At 54.3% G+C, this 20,361-nt stretch overlaps 1 protein-coding gene across 1 annotated transcript in view; it reads left to right on the forward strand.

The window, feature by feature from the left end:
• Positions 1-6,963: 6,963 nt before the first annotated feature.
• Positions 6,964-20,361, forward strand: part of SFXN5 (sideroflexin 5) — an 80,437-nt gene continuing 67,039 nt past the window's right edge. The window contains exons 1-3 of the mRNA XM_008636085.2: positions 6,964-7,011; positions 7,381-7,449; positions 15,508-15,585. Of these exons, the coding sequence (XP_008634307.1) occupies positions 6,964-7,011; positions 7,381-7,449; positions 15,508-15,585 (195 nt within the window). The remainder of the gene's footprint in view (positions 7,012-7,380; positions 7,450-15,507; positions 15,586-20,361) is intronic.

The following is a 20,361-nucleotide window of genomic DNA, read 5'->3' on the forward strand; positions in this document are numbered from 1 at the left end:
GGGTTCGAGCCCCGCGGGCGCCCCCCGGGGCAGCGGGGACGGGCAGGGTCCTGGTGTCGCGTGGCGCGGGCTTGTCCTTGCTCCGGTGGGATGCTGCGAGGGAATGGGCTCTGCCCGGGCAGCCCATAGATTGAGGGCTGAGTTGTGGCCACCCAGGCCGAGGTGTAGGACAGGAGAGTGTGACAGATCAGGACATCCTTGTCTCCGCTGTACCCGACACCTGGGGGTGGGGAGCGTAGCCCACGGTCGGGTCACACACCTGTCCCCAGGTGAGCAGGTGCAGGGACAGAGCTCGTCCCTGCTGCCACCACCCAGTGTGGATGATCAGAGACCTTGTGGTGCTTGTGGAACCATTCAGGCTGATAAAAAAGCTCATCAGACCTCCTTCAGTCCCTCTGGAGCTGGGCAGGACTCCCTGGAGAAGCTGCTGCTTAGCTTGGCCCTGTGAGTGTGTCCGAGCAGTGGGACAATGCCCAGGGAGACCATTCCCGCTCTCCACAAGAATCCAGGATCCCTACTCAGCCCCCGTCTGCCTCGACACCTGTGCTTGGCTTGACCCAAGCAGCCCTTTGGGATGAGCTGTGGATTTCCCATGGGGGCCATTCCATGGTGGATCTCCTGCCTCTTCCCACACCCCAAATCCCTGCAGGGCTTGGAGCAGCCTGGGCCAGTGGAGGTGTCCCTGCCCTGAGGAATGGGAAGGGCTCTAAGGTCCCTTCCAAGCCCACCCCATCGGTGCAGGAGGTGCCAGGGCACATCCTCGGGGTGACGGGGAGGGGGTGACTCCCCGGGAATGGGAGGGATGCTCCGGCTGGGGAGAGAGGGAGCTTTGTAATCAGGAGAGGAGGAGGAGGAGGAGACGCTTCTCCCTTCTAGACACCACAGATGATTCCAGGCACACTTGGCAGCGCGTCAGGCACAGAATCGGTGCGTTCTGTTCATTAAGGAGTGACTGTCACTTGTGGCAGCACGGAGGAAACGTTCCAGGGGCTGTGGCAGGATGTTCCTGGCCGGAGCAGTGGGGAGGCTGCTCCTGGCTGCTGCTCCCGGGACATGGGCTGGGCCTGGAGTGAGGGTCACCCACTGGGGGAAGGGCCCTTGGGAAGGGACTCCTTGGGAATGCTTTTCCAGAAGGCCGCTCTGAGCATGGCAAATCACTCCCTTCTCTGCTCTAGGGGTTTTACCCCTTTCCTGTAAATTTTCTGGGAGCAGCAGTGGTGCTGCTGTCCTGCTGGCTTCATCCCAAATTCCCTGTTTTCTCCTGCTCCATCTGCCCAAGGTTGGACATCCCAGTCTGGAAGCCGACAGCGTTGTGGGGTCACAGAGCAAGGGGGTTTCCAAGGGTTATGGCTCCTGGCTGGATCCTGTGTTGGCTCTGCTCCGTTCAGGATGCAGCAGCACCCACATTCCCGCTGCCACCACGGCCTGGGAGAGTCCAGCTCCTCCATCCCTGGCTCATGCTCCTCCTGGTCTTCATTTCCCCCACCTTGACCTTGGTGTTTCCTTCCAAACTCCAGTGCTGGAGAGAAACCCCAGCGCATCCCTGAGGGATCAGAGATTCCCCAGCCCTTCCCTACCAGGTGCTTCTGCTTTCCCCACACCTCCCTGCCTTTGCCTGTTCTTTCCAGGGCCTTTCCAGGTTTTTATCTGTTTGTGAGACCTCAGCTTCAGCTGATGGAGATGCCTTGTTGTTTTGGGCAGGATCAGTGAGCCGGGGTGGTTGAAATTCCGGCCGTGTCCCTGTGGGCTGCCAGCGCTCCGCTTTCCTGGGAAGCGCTGGCTGGGAGCAGCTCTGGGGCTGTGCAAAGGGACACTGGCCTGGAAGCGGGGCTGGGACAGACACAGGACAAGTTCTGTGCTGGGAACAAAAGCCTTGGGAGCAGAGCCGGCTCCGGGGGTTTGGTTCAGAGCGGAATTCCCTTCCCGCCGTGAGCCGGAGCTCCAGGAGCGCCGGGCGGAATTGGGGACAGCAGGAGGGACAGGCCCGGCCCGGGGCACCTCTGGGGTTATGAAATCCCCTTCCCTGCCTCTGCAGCTCCCTCGTTTTCCCTCCTCTCCGGGCGATGTTCTGTCGAGTCACCTTTTCCCAGCTCCCTGCCAGAAAGGCTCCGGCTCCCAGGGGAAACGGGGCTATTTTTAGGTGAGAGAAGAAATGAGGACGTTGGGCTTGAGAATGTGTGATAAGGACTTAATTTTCTGACAAGTAGGGCTAATTTGTTAGAAATACTCCTTTTTTTTCTTTTTCCCTTCTTTATTTCTGTATTTTAATTCCTTTTCCTTTGAGGATTTGCTGAGTGCTGCCTCTGCCAGAGCCCACTGTGTGCTCCCAGTGCTCTGGGGTCAATGCCTGGGGCCGAGACATTTATCCTGAGCAAAATGCAGTGGGAGGTGTCCCTGCCCATGGCAGGGGTGGCACTGGATGGGCTTTCAGGTCCCTTCCCACCCAAACCGTTCCAGGATTCTATGTCCAAGATCACCTTGCAATGAAAGATGCCGGAGATCAGGAGATGCCTCAGTGTGAGGTTAATTGTTCCCTTTGATAAACAGGATGAAACTCCTCTCTCCTAAAGGGATGTCCTTATGGAGGAGGGATTGTCTTAACAGGGTGCAGAAGGATCATGGAATCCCAGCCTGGTCTGGGTTGGAATGGATGTTAAATCCCATCCAGGGCCACCCCAGCCATGGGCAGGGACACCTCCCACCATCCCAGGTGGATCCAAGCCCCAGTGTCCAGCCTGGCCTTGGACATTCCCAGGGATCCAGGGGCTGCCGCAGCTCCTCGAGCGATAGCCTCCCAGCCAGCAATTCCTTCCCAACATCCCAGCCCAAGCTCCCCTTTCCCACTGGGAAGCCATTCCCTGCCTCCTGCCCCGCCAGCCCTTGGCCCCAGTCCCTCTGCAGCTCTCCTGGAGCCCCTTTAGGCCCTGCAAGGGGCTCGCAGCTCTCCCTGGCTCCTTCCCTTCTCCAGGGGAACATTCCCAGCTCTCCGAGCTGCCTCCAGAGCAGAGGGGCTCCAGGCCTGGAGCAGCTCCGGGGCCTCCTCTGGGCTCTCTCCAGCAGCTCCACGTCCTTCTGCTGTTCCCTGGCTTTTCCACATCTCCCTCACCCAGGACTGGACTTTAAGGGGAATTTGTGTGCTTGTGGCTCGTGCTGAGCTGTCAGCCCCAGCTCCTGTCCATGAGAGGTCCCTGTGCCGTGTCCTGGCTGTGCCCCCTCCCAGGGCACACCTGGCCCTGCCCCTGCTGATGGCTCTGAGCTGCAGGAGCTTCTCCCGTCAGAGTCTTGGCTCTTTAACGTTAGAAAACCAAATCAAGGACATCAAAGGGCTGAGAATCCACAGTTTGAGCCTAAACTTGCCGTGGGCTGGGCAAGAAGTCCACAAATGACACAAACCTGGCTGCGCCTCGTCACAGTCCCACTGCTCAATGGCTTCAATTGTCTCAGTTTTGTTTGGGTTAGCTTAAATCCCTCCTAATTAATTTAAAGCTGACATGAGCCTGGTTTTGAGCTCAACCCCACCCCAAGCCTGCATGCTTTTTGCTCTGGTTTAATTAAATCCTGTTTAAAATCCGGCTGTAATTAAAGCGGTGAAGGTATCGGTACCTCCTGCTCTTCCCAGGCCTGCCCAGCACAGGCTCCTTGGAATCCTCTCCCTCCTGAAGGTGATTAACACCTCGCTGACGGCCTCTTCCCTGCTCTCAAATCCCTGGAACCTGCCAGGAGTCGCTTCCTTGTGGTTCTTGGATCAGCTGGTCCTTCACGGCCCGGATCCTGGATCCTCGATGCTCCCGAGCTGCTGTGCCCTGGAAGGGAATTAATATTCCCAGCCACTTCCTCGTGCTTGCAGGCTGCTGAGAAGTGGTCCCAAAATAGCCCCGATTAATCACAGGAAATCTGTGTTGTTCGGTTTGCTCCCAGTTTACTCCAGCAGCTGTTCCAGGAATTAAAGGGGGAAGAAGCCCAGGGATGGATATTTGGGAGCGGAAGGTCAGACTCGTGGGCACCTCACAGGCTCCGTGCCTGGCACGAGGGTGAGAGCAGGGCTGGATCCATCCCCCCTGCTCAGGGAAATCAGGGCTGGGTTGACAGTGAGGGCACCGAGCTGTTCCTGTGTCCAGGGGCCAGATCCTCCCATCCCATTTCCATCTCCTGACAGCTTTTGGGTTGCTGGGTCATGGAATCCTGGACTGGTTTGGGCGGGAAGGGACCTTAAAGCCCACCCAGTGCCACCCCATCCACGGGCAGGGACACCTCCCACTGTCCCAGGCTGCTCCCAGCCCCAGTGTCCAGCCTGGCCTTGGGCACTGCCAGGGATCCAGGGGCAGCCCCAGCTGCTCTGGCAATTCCAGCCCAGCCCCTCCCCACCCTCCCAGGGAAGAATTCCCCCAAGTTTCTGAATTACTGGGAATTGCTGGGTTTCTTTTTTCACCTTTTGTTTTGCCTGCAGCTCTGTGAAAACCAATCTTGAATTACAAATATTAGTTTGGCTTCTAGTCAGGAGAATAAACCTGGGAAGCAGGGAATGACCTGGAGGGTGGGGAGCCAAGCAGTGAGGCAGCTTCCCACATCATCTGAAAGGGGGGAGCACAGAGTCCCATGGCTGGGGTGCAGGAAAACAGAGGACATTTTATGGTCAGGAGCTGGACAGTGGTGGTGAGGGCACTGCAGGGGGAGGGAGCAGTGGGGTGTGCAGGGAGGGTGCTGAGGTGGAGCCCCAGGGAGCCCTCGTGGCTCTGGGTTTGGAGCTGGCTCTGTCTGATGGGTGGTCACAGAGCTCTGGGTGTGGGGAAATGAAGCCCTGACTCATCGGAGTTTAACAAAACCAGGGAAAACCTGTCCAGGCTCAGATTCCCTGATGGTTTTGGTGTTCTCTGACCACAGAATGGACGAGTTCAGGCAGCACCACCTCAAAACAAATCCCTCATTGCTTCCTGCACTGGTCCAAGGTGTCCAGAGCAGCTGGGGCTGCCCCTGGATCCCTGGCAGTGTCCAAGGCCAGGCTGGACACTGGGGCTTGGATCCACCTGGGACAGTGGGCGGTGTCCCTGCCATGGCAGGGGGGGCACCGGATGGGCTTTAAGGTCCCTTCCATCCCAAACATTCCATGATTTAAGGATTTGGGGCACTCTCAGCTCCCCAGCTGAGCACCAGGGCTGAGTCAGCCCCAGCACTGGGCAGGAGAGGAGCAGGGAACGTGGGAATGGGATAACATCAGGGTGGATCTGAGCTGCTCAGACCTGTCCTGTGCTCGGCCTTGCTGAGCTTGGCCAGGCAGGAGCAGGGCAGGAGCTCAGTGCCAGCCAAACCCCAGCCCTGGGATACGGGACCGGCTCCCCGAGGGCCTGGGCAGCTTGGGAAATGGGAATTGGTAATTCTGAATGACGTTTATACCCTGCCCCTTTGAACCTGAGGTCTCCTTCCCCCTCCCTTGTCATTTACTCCTTGGCCAAGTGGGTGTAAAACACTGATGTTCCATTTAATTCCATTTATTATTGCATTTCTCACTGTGTCTCAACGATAAAGGCAGTGGGGAAGTCGAGGCCACTCAGATTTGAAGTCCCCCCGCCCTGCTGTTGTTGGAGGCAGTCATTCCAACGGCTCTGGGTTGCTGGTGGTGCTGTGGGATGAGCGGTGGGACGGGGCTGCTGCTCCGTGGGATGGCTGAGGGGTGGATGGGGTGAGTCAGGAATTGCTCACGGCCCCCTGCACCCCTGGGAAGGGTTGGACAGCGGTGCTGGGGAGGGTGGTGGCATCTGCAGGGATCCTCAAACCCAAAACAAAAGGGAGGCAGCGAAATGTCAAGCTCAAAACCGCTCGAAAGTACCAGAATTAGTGTTAATTAAATCCATGCTAATTAAAAACCGCTGTGCTTTTTCCTGGAGTTGCGTGGAGCTCGTTTGTTCCATTGGGGGGGGGTCTTTTTTTAGTGCAGAATGTGGAAAAATAGCGGAGTTTTGTGGGGATGGATGCTGCAGTGAGGTGGTCAGCAGTGTTCTGGGCAGGGTCCCTGGAGAGGTATTTCTGCTGGAATGGGGGGCAGGGTTCCCGGAGGAGCAGGGGAGCAGCAGCAGCACGTTCTGGGAAGCGGTGCCAGCAGTGATTAAGCGCTGCTCCCGCGGCTCCATCCACACTCCAGGCCTTTATTTATAGCCCGTTCCTGCAGAACGAGCCTGCAGGAGATGGGCCACGTGCGGATGGAGAGCTCCCGGGATAAAGGGCTCCCAGGATCCCAGAGCTCCGGGGTGGCCATGGCCCTGATCCACATCCCGCTGGGCTCTGTGTGGCTTCTGTGGAGAAGCCACCGGACAGAGAGGGGCCGCTGGACGGGGCTGCCCTGTGTCCACCTGGCCTGAGGGTCTGGCAGCACCTGCCTCTGGATCATGGAGTGCAGGCTGAGGTTGGGTGAGGATGTCCGTGTACCCCAAGGGCTCCCAATCCCTCAGTGTTCCATGGTCTGGTGCTTGGGGTTGGTACAAACTCCACTGATGTTTTTATTCTCACTGTCTGAGTGCTCAGTCTCCTTCTCTCCTTTCCTCTGGAGCTGCCATGAACTTCCCCTCCTGTTTCACAGATCCCTTCCCCTTCCTCCAGACTCTTTTCCCAGTTCTGGAAGTGCTCAGGGCCAGCTTGGGTGGAGCCCTGAGCAGCCTGGTCTGGCTGGGCTCGTTCTTAGCGGCACATTGGGAAAAACCCAAGCTGGAGGTGTTTGTGTAGGGATAACACCATCCCAAAGCTGCTGAGGAGGCTTCTGCTGGGAGCAAAAGGAGGCATCCAGGGAATCCTGGAGTGCTTTGGCTGGGAAGGGACCTTGAAGCCCCTCCAGTGCCAGCCCTACCATGGCAGGGACACCTCCCACTGTCCCAGGGTGCTCCCAGCCCCAGTGTCCAGCCTGGCCTGGGACACTGCCAGGGGTGGGATGTCCACAACCTCTCACCTCCTCCTGGTCTATCCCCAAAATCCGTGATGCCCCTGTGGCTCTGCTGGTGCTCAGAGCTGCTGGCAGGAGGGAGGGTGAGCAGCACAGGGATCGTGTCAGAGGCACTGCAGGGTGGGAATTGCAGCCTTGGGAGCTCTGGAGCTGCACTTTGGGGTTTTTGTGGCCTCAGGCATCTCCCAGGAGTCCCACAGGCAATATTTAATTTTTTGGGGAAAAAGTAAAGGGTATTTGGTGGCATCTCTTTGTTAAAGAATCTGATTGGTGTCCCGCTGGCAGGGTCCAGGTCCTCATCTCTGCCCTCCAGATTTCCTATCCCAGAACATCAGTAAACACCTCCTATATTATTTATTTCTAGTTGCTACTTCATTCTGCAAAGGAGATAAACCTTGAAAGGCGATTTCTCACTGACCAGGTTTGTTTCTTTTGTGTCTCCTTTTTTCCAGACTTCATTTTATGGCAGATTCAGGCACTTCTTGGACATCATCGACCCCCGCACTCTCTTTGTGACTGAGGTAATGTGTGCACACCTCTGCTTTGGACAGGGCTGTTTATTAGACAGCTCGAGATTAAAACCAATCTCTGCTGCGAGCAGCAGAAGGGATGAACCCGGCTCTGCAGTGGGTTTGTGTCTCACAGGTGCCTGATTGCCCAAGGGAGCGCTGTTCAGTCTGGAACACAAACCTGCTTTGCATCGGGCACCTGTGGATCCACACCCCCGGCTCCCTCTGCTCACTGGGGAGGCCCTGAACTGGTTTTTGGCAAAGCTGCCAGTGATTTGGTCTTCTCAGCAGGGAAATTCCTACAGGGGTTCATGGCAAAAATGCAGGTGAGGGGATGAGAGCGAATTTTAATTCCATGAGGAGTGATCTGGGTGGGTTTGTGGTGCAGTTCTGTAGGGGCTGCACTTAAGGAGATTTTTTTTTATATTTCAGTTATTGCCCTGTTTGTAACAGGATTTGGGGTTCCTGCTCCTTTATTTCCGCTTAGGGTTGTCCAGCTTTAATGCAGCTCTTTGCTGCCATCAGATACTGCTTGAGGGTGATGGGGAATCCTTGGGAAGGAAGAGTTCCTACTCCTGGTCTGGAATTCTGCCCTTTGGCCAGAAAACTTTGGATTTTCAGTGAAGGGCAGCTGCTTTTTCCTTTTTATTTTATCTTTTTCCCCAATATCCACCCTGCCCCTCCCCTGGCCGAGCCTGAGGCCGTTCCCTCTCCTCCTGTCCCTGTTCCCTGGGAGCAGAGCCCGACCCACCACCAGCTGCCCCCTCCTGTCAGGGAATTCCAGAGAGGGAAAAGATCCCTCTGGATCCTCCTTTTCTCCAGGCTGAGCCCCTTTCCCTGCTCCCTCAGCTTTTCCTGGGGCTCCAAACCCTTCCCAGCACTTTTTAAGGGCTGAATCTCTTCTGCCTCTGGGGGGAATTTTCCTGCTCTGCCCTCTGTGGAATGCAGAGGGAGTTTGGACTCCCGGGTGAGCTCTGAGCTCAGTTCCTGCTCTGAACCCCCTGGGTGACCTCTGGTTCAACCACACAATTTTCCACCTTCCCGTGGTCACCTTTCCAGACCTTTCCAGGTCTCTGGGGGGTTGGAAAGGGTGTGGATTCAGAGGGATCAGCTGCTGTAACTTCATTTTTCCAGACAGCTTTTGATGAGGTTCCTTCAAGAAGGTGGAACCCAGGGGGAAAAAAGGAGCAAAGCCTGAGTGTCCCAGTTTTATCCTGGGTCAAAATCGAGCAGTTTTGGGTTCCAAAGTGAACCTCAGCAAAGTGGGGAGGTTTGGTGTCCATCACTGGGGGCTGAACTTCAGGGTCTTCAGGAATGGCTTGGGGGCTTTCCAAGGAGGGAAATGCCCTCTGTCATTTCCTTTGGGAGTTTGAATTCCATGGCAGGGGGGCCTCAGCAGACCTGCAGCATCTTTGGTGATGTCCCCATGAGTTCCCTCTCCCTGGAGAAGTCTCTTGCCAAAGCCTGGGTCACTTTTTGGGGCACAAAATCTGCTTTTGGTTTGTTTTGCTCGCTCTGCTCTGTGCGTCTGATCTCCGCTTTGCAATAATTGGGGTGCGCAGACGTGGAACTCAAAAGTTTTTTGCTTTCCTTGGATAATTGAGGGGGCAAATGAAAACCTAGGGAGGTTTGCTGAGCCACAGGCATGTGCAGGGAGCTCCTTCCCACTGACAGATGGCTGCATCTCCCAGGCCCGGGGCTCCCAGGGAACAAACAAATCCCTGTTTGTCTTGGAGGAGCTCATTGGCAAATGGAGCAAAAGAGTAGATAAATGAGTGTCTAATGGGAATGGAGGTTAATCCCATGGAAAATGCTGGGAAATGTGATAATACTTAATTTCTCTCCACCCTTTCCTGGTGGCTGTGTGCTCCATCATCGCATCCTGCTGCTGCCTGTGTCGTGGGGAGGGCTGGAGGGAGCCCGCCGAGGGGGGAATTGAGTTATGGGGAGGATCATCAGTCTCAGTGACACTCTTCCCTTACTCATTTATTTTTCAATAAAGCAGGTTCTTAACGCAATTAGAAACTTCCTTGTGTTTTAGAGGTTCTTGAGGAGGAAACCCTCGGGGGATTCCCCTGAGCATGGGGTTCTGTTGTACCTGTGCTTTTATCTGCCGGGGGAACAATTATCCCCATCACACTCAGCACCAGCTTGTGCTGCCTTCTGAGGGCAGAGGAGCTGGAACACGGCCCCGACCTCGTGCGAGTGCTGCAGCCACCTCTGAAGAGGAGGCTTGGTGGGTGCTAATTCGTCTCATTACTGCCTCTCTAATCAAATCATGTCTTGGCAGCTGCAGATTTGCAAACTTCTGCGATAAGTGGGAAATGTGTCATTGCAGGGTCACCCTGTCCTGTCCCCCAGACCACCAGAGGCCCCTCGATGGGGCAGGGCCTGGCTGGGAGATGTGGGAGGTTCAAATGATCGGAGTAATACTTTTAATTGCTCTGTAATTAAGGTCCATGGGGAGCAGCAGATATTTTGATGAGGTGAACTTATCCCATCTGATGTTAGCCTGGCCACCCTGTTAACACTCTGTGGGAAGCTCTTCCTGATAATAATTCCGAGCCAAAGTGAAATCAGACCTGAAGAGAGCTCCGAAGGGGCTGCCTGTTATCTGCTTTTGCTTTATCTCATTGTTTGAAGGCTGGATCTGCAGAGCATCTTGCACTCCCATATTTGGGTTTAAAATGGAAGCAGGATTAGATGTATGTTATTTATATGAACGATACCTTCTTACTCAGCAGATTGACTGTCTGTGTTTATTCAGTGTCACATCTGCTGGCTCCACTCGAACAAAAAGTTTCTGGCTCCTGTTGTCTGTCACTGTGGATCCAATACAATGGGGCCAGCTGGAGTCAAGTCTGCCGTGTGTGTCATCCTGGGGAGCAGGGAGACCAAACCCCGAGCCGGGCCGTGGCTGGTGGAGGGCACAGCTGGATCGCCACGCCCTCGGGGAGCTGGTGCTGCTGGTGGCCACAGGACCCTTGGGTTGGGGCATGTGGCACCAAGTCATGGCTGGGCTGAAGGTGGAGCCGGTGGAGCTCAGGGCACACAGAGATCAGCGGCCCCAAAACGCCAGTGTGAGCCCAGAGTGAGACACAAACCATCCCCTGTGCCCTGGCCCGTCCGTGGATCCCCTCCCAGGCCCCCAGCGAGCCCTGGCCTCGCTGTGTGTGGGTTCTGAGGCAGGAATGTGTCGTGCTCCTGGCAGAGTGGCTTCGCTCCGGGCTGTATGGCACAGATGGGGTTCTGGAGGCTGCTCCCAGCCATGTGCAGGCACCGTTGGGATCCAAGAGGAGACGAGGCACGGAGCTGCCAGGCAGAAACAGCCCTGGAGCGAGGGGGGCAAGGTGACAACTCAGAGGAAGAGCTCAGGGCTGGGTGGAGGGGTCTGGCACAGGTCCAGGGGTGTTGGTGGGACCCTGCTCAGCTGTCCCTGTGCTGTCATGGGGCTGGAACGGGGGCCATCAGCTCAGGGTGGGGGTGGTTTCCTGCTGGGGTTGTTCCTTCTCCTCCTGAGCACCAGCCTGAGGAAAAGGGGGACATGGGGGGACCTTGTGGCTCTGCACAAGTCCCTGCCAGGAGGGGGCAGCCGGGGGGGTCGGGCTCTGCTGGCAGGGAACAGGGACAGGAGGAGAGGGAACGGCCTCAGGCTGGGCCAGGGCAGGCTCTGGGGAGGTGGGGCAGTGCTGGCCTGGGCAGTGCTGGGGATGGTTGGACTCCCAGAGGGCTTTTCCAGCCCCAACAGTTCTGGGATTGTGTGGTTCCATCACTCACACTGATCGGGGCTGCTGTGGGTGCCGCAGCTGGTGGGGTTTGTTCCAGGCTCTCCCTCTCCAGAAGGTCCCTGCAGGTGCTGTCCCGGCCCCTGGGGACTCCAATCTGTGCCCAGGAACCGCTTGGCACAGGGCTGGAGGGTTTGGATCCAAACCATGCCAGAGATCCCACTGATGGAGGCTCATCCCAGCTCTGCCTTGTCGATGGCACATCCACAGCCACACACCCAGGCTGAGGGACCAGCCACAGCCCATTCCCTGCTCCTTCCTGAGCTGCAATTCCAAACCTGGCGTTTTCCAGCCGTGCCCCTCCCGGGGCAGCCCCCAGCCCTCCCCAGGGGGATGTGGCTGAGGCTGCAGCGGTGGAGCCCAGGCTGGAGCTCGGTGGGTGCTGCAGGGCTGAGCTCTGTAGGAACATCCCCGGCTGCAGATGGTCTGTCTGGCACCCTATTGTGAGAGCTGAGACCCCAGCAGCCACCACTAGAAGTGCTCGAGGTTTTTTCCGAGGAAAGGGGTATGTAAGGAATGAGACACTCTGGGGAAAAACGTGGTTGTGGGGTTTTTTTTAATCAGGGATGCTGTAAAATCTCGAGTGACACTTCATCCCACAGACAGCAGCAGAGAAACCAAGCAACAATAAATATTGAAACAGTAGCACAACCTTGCAGACAGACCTCGTTTCTGCTGTTAAAGAGGAGCTGAAGTGTAATCTTAGACATTATCAGCTATCAAGTGGAGCTGCATCGTGCTGAAAGCCAGCGAGCGGAGCTGCTTGGCATTTGGAGCTGTTGCGTGTGGTAAAGTTTGCTCCTGGTTTTTTTTGGAGGTTCTGGTTAAAAGAACGTGCTTGACTTTTCCAGAAGGAATAGGAGGCAGCCGAGTCTTCTCCCTAAATTGGGAGGCTTGGGGGGTGTTTGCTGAAGGTACCTGAGCGCCTCGGAGCCGTGTGAAAGGATCTGCTGGACTCGGCTGAACACTTTCGTTCACTTTCTGTGCCACCCTTTTGTCACCCTCAGGCCCCGCTGGCAGTGCTGGGGCAGGACTCCTTTCTCTGCAGAAGTTCCCCTCTGTCCCCAGGGAGCTGAGGGAGGGAATTCGTGGAGGCTGCGATTTTAAAAGCGAGCCCGAGCTTTTCTGTTTGCTGTTTGTTACCATTCTAAACAAGATGGGATCTGGCCAGGGTTGTTATAGTAACTACTAAGATTTCCTCAAGAGAAGGGGGGAAAAAATAGCACGGGCCCCATTCATGCCTTGCTGCAGCTCTCCATTCAGAGTCACACGCTGCTCTGGGAGAGCGTTTGCGAGACGCTCGGTGTAGGTAATTTCGGTGACAAAAACACGTCCCCACAATGAGCACAAACGGCTCTCCAGGATGTGCTGCTGGCACTCCCCGGTTATTTCCCGGCTCTGGAGGCAGCGAGGCTCCTCTTCCCTGGATCTGGGCAGGCGGCTGGCAGGGTTTTCACCTCGGGGTTGTCAGTCTGCACCGGACAATTATCATTCATTGGTGTCCTGCTAGGGAAGGGCTTTTCCTGAGAGGAATTTCTGAACAAGCCTGAGGCCCAGAGCTCTGAGGAATAACTCCAAAGGCACAGGTCCTGTTGTGATCTTGTGGGATTGCTTCTCCTCGAAGGCTGGAAATGCCTGAAACAGCCTAAAAATCCAATTTGTTTCTCAGCCCTGCAGCTCCTCTCAGATTCCCAGTGGTCAACCACGCCCTGAAGTGGCTTTTCCTGGAGTTGGTCATTCCAGCTACAGCCCCTGGGGGTCTTGCAGGAATTCCCAGGAGTCTGGCCATGTGTCCACAGTGTTGGATTTCATTCCCTGTGCCCCTTTCTCAGGGTCAGCGTTTCTCCTGTGGGAGACCCTAAACCCTTGTGGAGGAACAGGACCTCCCCCGGTGATGTTTCTGGAACCCCAGAAAATGCCACCCCAATCCAAAACTCTCCTTTTTTCTCCAGTGTCAAGAGGACTTGGCTTAATTAATGACTCATTTCTCTGTCAGGGGTGTTGGATGGACATGCAAAAGGATGCCCAAGTGCCTGCCCTGATCCGTGGAAGCATCCGGGACAATTGATGCTCTGAAAGAATGCAGGATCTCCTCTTTCCAGGAAATATTCACCCTACCACTTCCATGTTATTTTTTCTTAAGCTAAGTTTAAATTTTAAGGCAGGTTCAGCCAGTGTGGATGGGGTTTTTTTGAGCCAGCCATGAAAGCTTTTATATATTAAATAATTTGCTGTTTTTTGGAGGGAGGCTCAGTGTTTGAGGTGGAATGGGATTGCCTGGCCTTTGGAGGTTTCTGAACACCATCAATCCATGTTTGACCCTCCAACATCTGTAGGAAATGACGGCTCTGCTTCTCTGAACTTCCCAATGCTCCAATAAAATGGGAATAGAACAAAAGGAATTGCTCACACCCGGCACTAAAATATGGTCTAATGTTGACCTTCAATGCTGTTCTTGGAGATCCTTCCCCAGCCTGGTCCCTTTTGGGGTGGGAATGAAGGTGCTGGCAGTGCAGGGAGATCCTGAATCTGTGAGGGGCCGGAAGCCCCACCTGGTGGGAGAAATCCAGAGCAGCTCTGGGAATCCCGGAGCTGGATTTGGGTGAACCTCGTGGGCCCTTCCAGCTCAGGAGATTCTGTGATTTTAAGTTCCAAGTGAGAGCTGTAGAAAAGTGGGAGAAGGGTGGTGGGCAGCTCTTCCTGGGACATCCAGGCCCGGAGCTGGGATGGGCTGGTCTAAGAGGGGACTGATTCCAAGCCAACATTCCCAGAAACAGGGCAGGAACTGGGAAATGTGTCACCTGTTATGTGAGTGTGGTGACACAGGCTGAGAGCTTGGCCTGCTAACCCCGGCCTGGACCACCACAAATCCCCGAGCCTGCGTTTTGCCCGGAACATGGAAGGGTTTTTGCCCAGAATATGGAGTTTTTGCCCAGAATACAGCGTTTTTTTGCCGAGGTTGTTCCTGGCTGACACCAAACCTCGAGTTTGCAGAGGCTCTGCTGTGCAGAATCCACCGAGGCTGGGAATGAGGTGGCACTGACAGAGCGAGCTCGGCCGCTGGCAAAGGGCCGTGGATCCGATCCCAAGGGCAGGAATGGCCGCTGTTCCCGCTGTTCAGATGTTCGGAATGTTTGCGGGACGATAGTCTGTGGTTAATTGCTGCTTTCAGGTTGGGCTTCCAGGGAAACAACAAAGCCCCCGTCGATGTGGGCATGAGAGGGAGGGAAGGAGTTTCGCTGCCGTGGATCCTGGAGCGGGGACGGAGCCCGGGGTGGCACCGAGCAGCCCTGGCGGGGCTCCGGGGGCTCCACAGGAGCCACCCCCAGCACCCCCGGGCAGCCTTAGGGATAATATTCCGCCTTTCTGGAATGTTCTCCGGCACCAGTGCTGGAAAAGCTGCCAAACCCACGGAGCTGGGGCCGGAATGTCGATCCAAGGTCGGTGTCGCTCAGCCGGAGCACGGGCAACCTGCAGGAGGCTCTGGGAAGTGGCGTTTGGCTTCAGATCTTCGGGAGCCATTGCTGAGCGATCCCGGGATTTCTGCAGACCAGGATAAGAAGATTTAACCCCTTGGAAGCTGCTCTTTACATCCTGACTTCTTCCTCTTGAGCTTGGGCAAATCAAAGGATCTTTCTGTCTATTTCTGCTCTGGGGAGGGGGGGTTTGTACTTCCATAAATTCATATATTCTGTGGAAATATATATTCTTTCAAGAAAAAATGTGTATCTTTATAGGCAGATATAGTTCTATATGTATGCTATATATAATATTCTATCTAATATAGCAGGTATATAGTATATGTTATATATACTGTATAAATAATATAATATAATTAATATAATATAATATAATATAATATAATATAATGGTATTAATATATATAATAGATATAATTTATGTAATATAAATTCTATATTATATATATAAATAATAATATAATATAATAATATTTCTATATATAATATATAATGTATGTAATATATATTATATATAAATAATATAGTATAATAGTATATATAATAAAAATATATAATATAATGTAATAGAGTAGTTAACAAAATATGATATGATATAATATAATATAATATAGTATAATATAATATAACATAACATATGGAGCACCCTGGGATAGTGGGAGGTGCCCCTGCCCATCCAGGTGGTTGAACCTGGATGATCCTTAAGGTCCCTTCCAACCCAAGCCATTCCATGGTTCTGGGATGAGCTTTTCCTGGCAGACACCATCATTCTGTGTCTTCAATCCTCGCTGCTGTTTTTGTTGCAGAGTCGCCTGAAGGAAGCGGTGCAGCTGCTGGAGGATTACAAACACGGGACTCTGCCCCCAGGAGTCACCAACAAGGAGGTCAGAGGGAAAAACTGTTAAATTTCTGCTTATTCCTGCGGTTTGGGGGGCAGAGAGGAGCGGGGGGTTCGGGCAGGCTCTTCTGAGGGGCACCTTGGTGTTCCTGTGCTAAGATGCAAACTTCTTGTACAATTAAAAGCAAAACACAAAAGTCCTTTTTTTAGCTGGATGGAAGCTTTTTGTCGCTCCTGTGGGTTCTTGTAGCAGCAGCTGCGAGGCCTCAGCCCCTGCCCTGTTCCTGTTCCAGTAATTTCCATTTCTGCCTGGACACGAGTGTTGTTTGGGCTGCGCCAGGTGCTCCTCGTGCTGGAGTTGTGCAGCAGGAGCGGGGCGTTCCTGCCCTTGGAATGGGGGCTGCAGGAGGTCGTGGGATCCCCATGGATGGGCAGCTCCTCGCAGGGTTTGGGGGTTCCTGAGGAAAGGGTCATTTTTGGGGCTTTGGGACAGAGGGATGGGCTGGGTGAGCTCTCCAAGACCACATCAGTCCAATTTTCTGGACTTTTTCCTCATACTCCTCTGCACATGGAACTTGTGGAAGCAGAGACGAGGATTGTAGAGGAGTCAGGCTGCTTTTTGGGTCTTTTACCTCCCAATCCATGCCATGAAACAAAAATCATCATTTTTTGTGTGGGTGTTCCCTCAAACTCTTCCCCATTGCTGTCCATGTGGAGACTCCTGACCATGACACCCACCCAGGAGCTTTTTCATGGTCGTGTTTGTGCATCCAGCACAGAGTGAATCGGTTCTGTGTGATTTAATGTCATGTAAAGATGAATTGATAGCAGATCTGCCTGAGGGGATACAAGCAGCAGCAGTTCCAGAAGGCCAGTGCACCTCCCAAATAAACAGGGATGGAAGTGGTGGGGAAATTTTTCCCCACACCCTGTAGGTCAAAGAGCCTCTTTTATTTCTTTTCCCTGTTCACAAGTGGTAATTTCTTTTTGTCAAAGGCAAATATAGGAGGTAAGTGTTGGAATAAATGAAGGAAATTAGAATTTCTTCACTTCGGAAAGGGGCAGCTGGTGTGGTGGGTGCTGCGCTGGGGAAGAGGCACAGCTTCCACAAAAAACAAACGGGAAATTGTCACAAGGCATTGGCCTCCTGCTCCCCTGATGTCAGTGCATTCTTCCAACCAGCATCTGATGGCGAGGCAAAAGCTCCGGGGCTGGGAAGGGAGGGATCAGGAGTGATGCAGCAGCAGTGACTCAGTTCCATCTGCCCGAGGCAGATGACACACGAGCCACTCTCTGTGACAAACCACGCAGACTTTTGACCTACATTTTTTGGAGTGACAAAGCCAGGCTCTTCCCAGGGTTCATTCAGAATTCCAGTGGGGGAGAGCGGCCTCGTGTGCAGGGGGTGAGGCTATGTGAGCTGGGAGCTTCTGAGTGGGAATCCAGGTGAAGGAGGGGAGGGGAAACGATGGGAAAAGGCCTTTCCTGGGAAATGTTCTCACGTCAGGGTAAGAGTACCAGGGTTTGTGGTGGAATTGTGCCACAGCTCCCTTCGCTCTCTGTGTCAGTGATGTCAGAGGGGTCTGTGTGGTTCTGCTCCTGCAGGAGCCTGGGTGAGATTGCAGCAAGAGCTGCTTGTGTTCAATTACTGCATTAATTAAACCAAACCCCAGCGAGGGCTGAGTGAGCACCTCCATCCCTGGCAGGGTCCAGGGCCAGGTTGGACACTGGGGCTTGGAGCACCCTGGGACAGTGGAAGGTGTCCCTGCCCACAGCAGGGGTGGAACAGCCTTAAGGTCCCTCCAACCAACCCATTCCAGGATCCCATGGGCAGATCCCAGGCTGTGGGACTGGAATGTTGTCCCAGGATGCCATGGCCGCTGTAAGAAGGGTGGGGATGGGAGGGACTGGACGCAGGTGACCCTCGGGGAGCCCAGGCTGCCGTGGGACACAAACAACCACAGTGATGGGGTGACTGGAGCTGCCTTGGTGAGCTGGGGAGGGATCCCTGGAGCAGCAGGTCCCAGTCCTTCTGTGCTCCTGTGGCTGCCTAGTTCTGATTGAACAGGAGGGAATTTGGGCAATAGAATCATGGAATTGCTGAGGCTGGAAAAGCCCTCTGAGATCACAGAGTCCAACCATCCCCAGCACTGCCCAGGCCAGCACTGCCCCGTATCCCCAAGGGACACATCCACAGGGCTTTAAATCCCTCCAGGGATGGGGACTCCACCCCCTGTGCCAGGGCTGGACAGCCCTTTCCAGGAAGGAATATTCCCAATATCCACCCTGAGCCTCCCCTGGCCCAGCCTGAGGCCGTTCCCTCTCCTCCTGTCCCTGTTCCCTGGGAGCAGAGCCCAACCCCAAGCCTCTCACTCCCATCGCTATCACCCCAAATTTGATCCAAAGACACCTGGAAAGTGCATTTTGGCTTTCCTGGAGCTGAGACTGACAGTTTTCCTGGCTTTTCTGTGCACCACTCTCTGCAGGATGGGCTCTGGCTGGAGGCAGTAACAATTGGCAGTTTTCTGGTGCTAATTTGGGAGAGGGCAGCGCTGGAGCTCTGGAGAGGGGCCTGGTTTGTGGCACAGGGATTGGTGCTGGGATACGGGACTGAGCCGCGTCCTGTGTTATAACTGAGTGTCCCACTCCTCTGCTGCACTGGTGAGGTTGCCACATGTGGCAGGACACCAGCAGGTAGAGGTAATTTGATTTCTGATTTTGGGGGGTTTTACCCCTCTCTGGCTGGGATCTGAGCTGGTCCCTTTGTGTCCCCGTGGGCAAGGCGTGGATGTTGGAGTGGTGACCTGGGAACACGGAGTCTGAGAGAGGATAAACTTGCAGTTATTGCTCATCAAAAAGGCTGGGCGGGACTTCAGTGATCTCAAGGGAGAATTGACTTGATCTCCTTTAAGAGCTGCTTCCCGTTTGGCTGCTCGGACCCCTCAGAACTGCTGCCCTTTGAACTGGACGTGGCACACAAAGAAATGTCTGAACGGGCTGAGCTTCATAATCAGCGTGAGAGTCGCGCTCACCTTCGAAGGCTTTAAAAACAACGCCCTGGGCAGAGTTTTAATGCATTAATTCTCCAGGAAGCCAACGCTCCCCCCCTCAGGAGGCAGCTCGGAGATCAAGCAGACGAGTTGTTTTGACAGAGCGCTTCACCAAGCTCCCGACTGAGCCTCTCCGGTGGAGCCGCGTTTGACAGAGCTCGAATCCCCGCGCTCTGCCTCATTCAGAAATCCGTGGCTCTCGGCGAGGATGGCAGGAGCTGCAGCCTCCCGGCAGCTCGGCGCGGTCCCTGGCGCCTGCTGAAATGGTTTCGCCGCATGAGAAATGGAAAATACAGAGCCTAGAGCTATGTCACAGCAAGCAGCTCCTCCACACGCAGCTTCTTGACAGGGTTCTCATGGAACCAGCCCTGCTCTGCTGCATTTCCCAGGCAGGTTTTTCCAAATGAGCTGGAATGGAATGGTTACGGACTAGCTAAAGATAAAAATCCTCTGAAGAGCCGTGAGTGTGCTTTCAGCACTTCCCCAGGACCACCTCCGAGCCAGTTTCCAGAATAAACGCTGGAACACTGGACAGGGGCAGTGCCAGCTCCTGCAGCTCTGCCCCTTCCAGGCCTCTCCCACCCATCCAGAGGCTCCTGTTCTTCCTCTTGAACTGGATTTCACTGCTCAGGAAAATGGCCATTAACTCAAGGTGGGAAAAACCCATTTCTGGGGCCTCATTAACAAAAATGAAGAATTGATCTCTCACCTGTCGATAGCTGCTGCACTGCTGAGAGCTCCTTATCGAGGGGGACTGTGGGGTTTGTTCCTACATTAGAAAGATGTTTTAAAAACAGGATTTTTTGTCCTGGGTGTATCAATTATGTGGTCAGCAAAACAGAGGAGAAAGAGCTGCTTGATCAGTATTTATTCAGTGGAGCAGGAAAACACACTCCAGTCTCCATTTCTTCAGCTGAGCTTATTTCCTTGAGTTTTTATTGAAATATTTGAAAGCCAGGCTTGCTTTTTATTAAATATGCAGCTGAATGCTTGTTAAAGTTCCCCCAATCCCACATGTTCTGTGCAGTGGGAATACCCCACGCTGTCATTAACCCCCAACAGGCTCCTAGGATTTCCTATTTTTTCTCGAAATGAAAAGGTGACCTTGCTAATGCCCCTGTTTGGGGTGTTCTTCTGCTCTCTTGGTCATTTGGGTGAAATATCTGAGGAGGATTAGAGAAGATGCTTGGAGGAGAAACCCCCTAAGGGCCTTGGGGAGGTTTGGTCTCGTGGGGGGGCAGTTTGGGTGATGGAACTCCATGGATCCAGAAGCATTTTGGTGGCAGGAACAGCGGCTTCTTAGCAGGGTTGGGAAATTTTAGGAATTTAGAATTTTTACTGTGAAAAGCCCAGGAGAACTGGTGGGTTCTGTTTGTCCTCCTGGGGCTCCTGCAGAGGGTGAGGTGGAGGTGCTGCTGTGGCACCTGCTGGTCCCTGTGTCCCCTTTCATCCCCCTGTCCCAGGGGAAGCTGGAAAATGGGATCTTAGAGGGGAGGTGAAGAGGGAAAGGAAATGTGGAGGGAAAAACTGGTCCAGTTGTCATTTATGTCTCCCCTTTTCCAGCTCTGTAGGAATTGCACTCATGGAATCATGGAATGGTTTGGAAAGAGCTGGAAGGGACCTTAAATCCCATCCCACCCCATCCATGGGCAGGATACTTCCCACCATCCCAGGCTGCTCCAAGCCCCAGTGTCCAGCCTGGCCTTGGGCACTGCCAGGGATCCAGGGGCAGCCCCAGCTGCTCTGGCAATTCCAGCCCCGCCCCCTCCCAC

This window comes from Corvus brachyrhynchos, unplaced genomic scaffold, assembly GCF_000691975.1.
Source record: "Corvus brachyrhynchos isolate BGI_N302 unplaced genomic scaffold, ASM69197v1 scaffold85, whole genome shotgun sequence".
Taxonomy (NCBI): Eukaryota; Metazoa; Chordata; class Aves; order Passeriformes; family Corvidae; genus Corvus; species Corvus brachyrhynchos.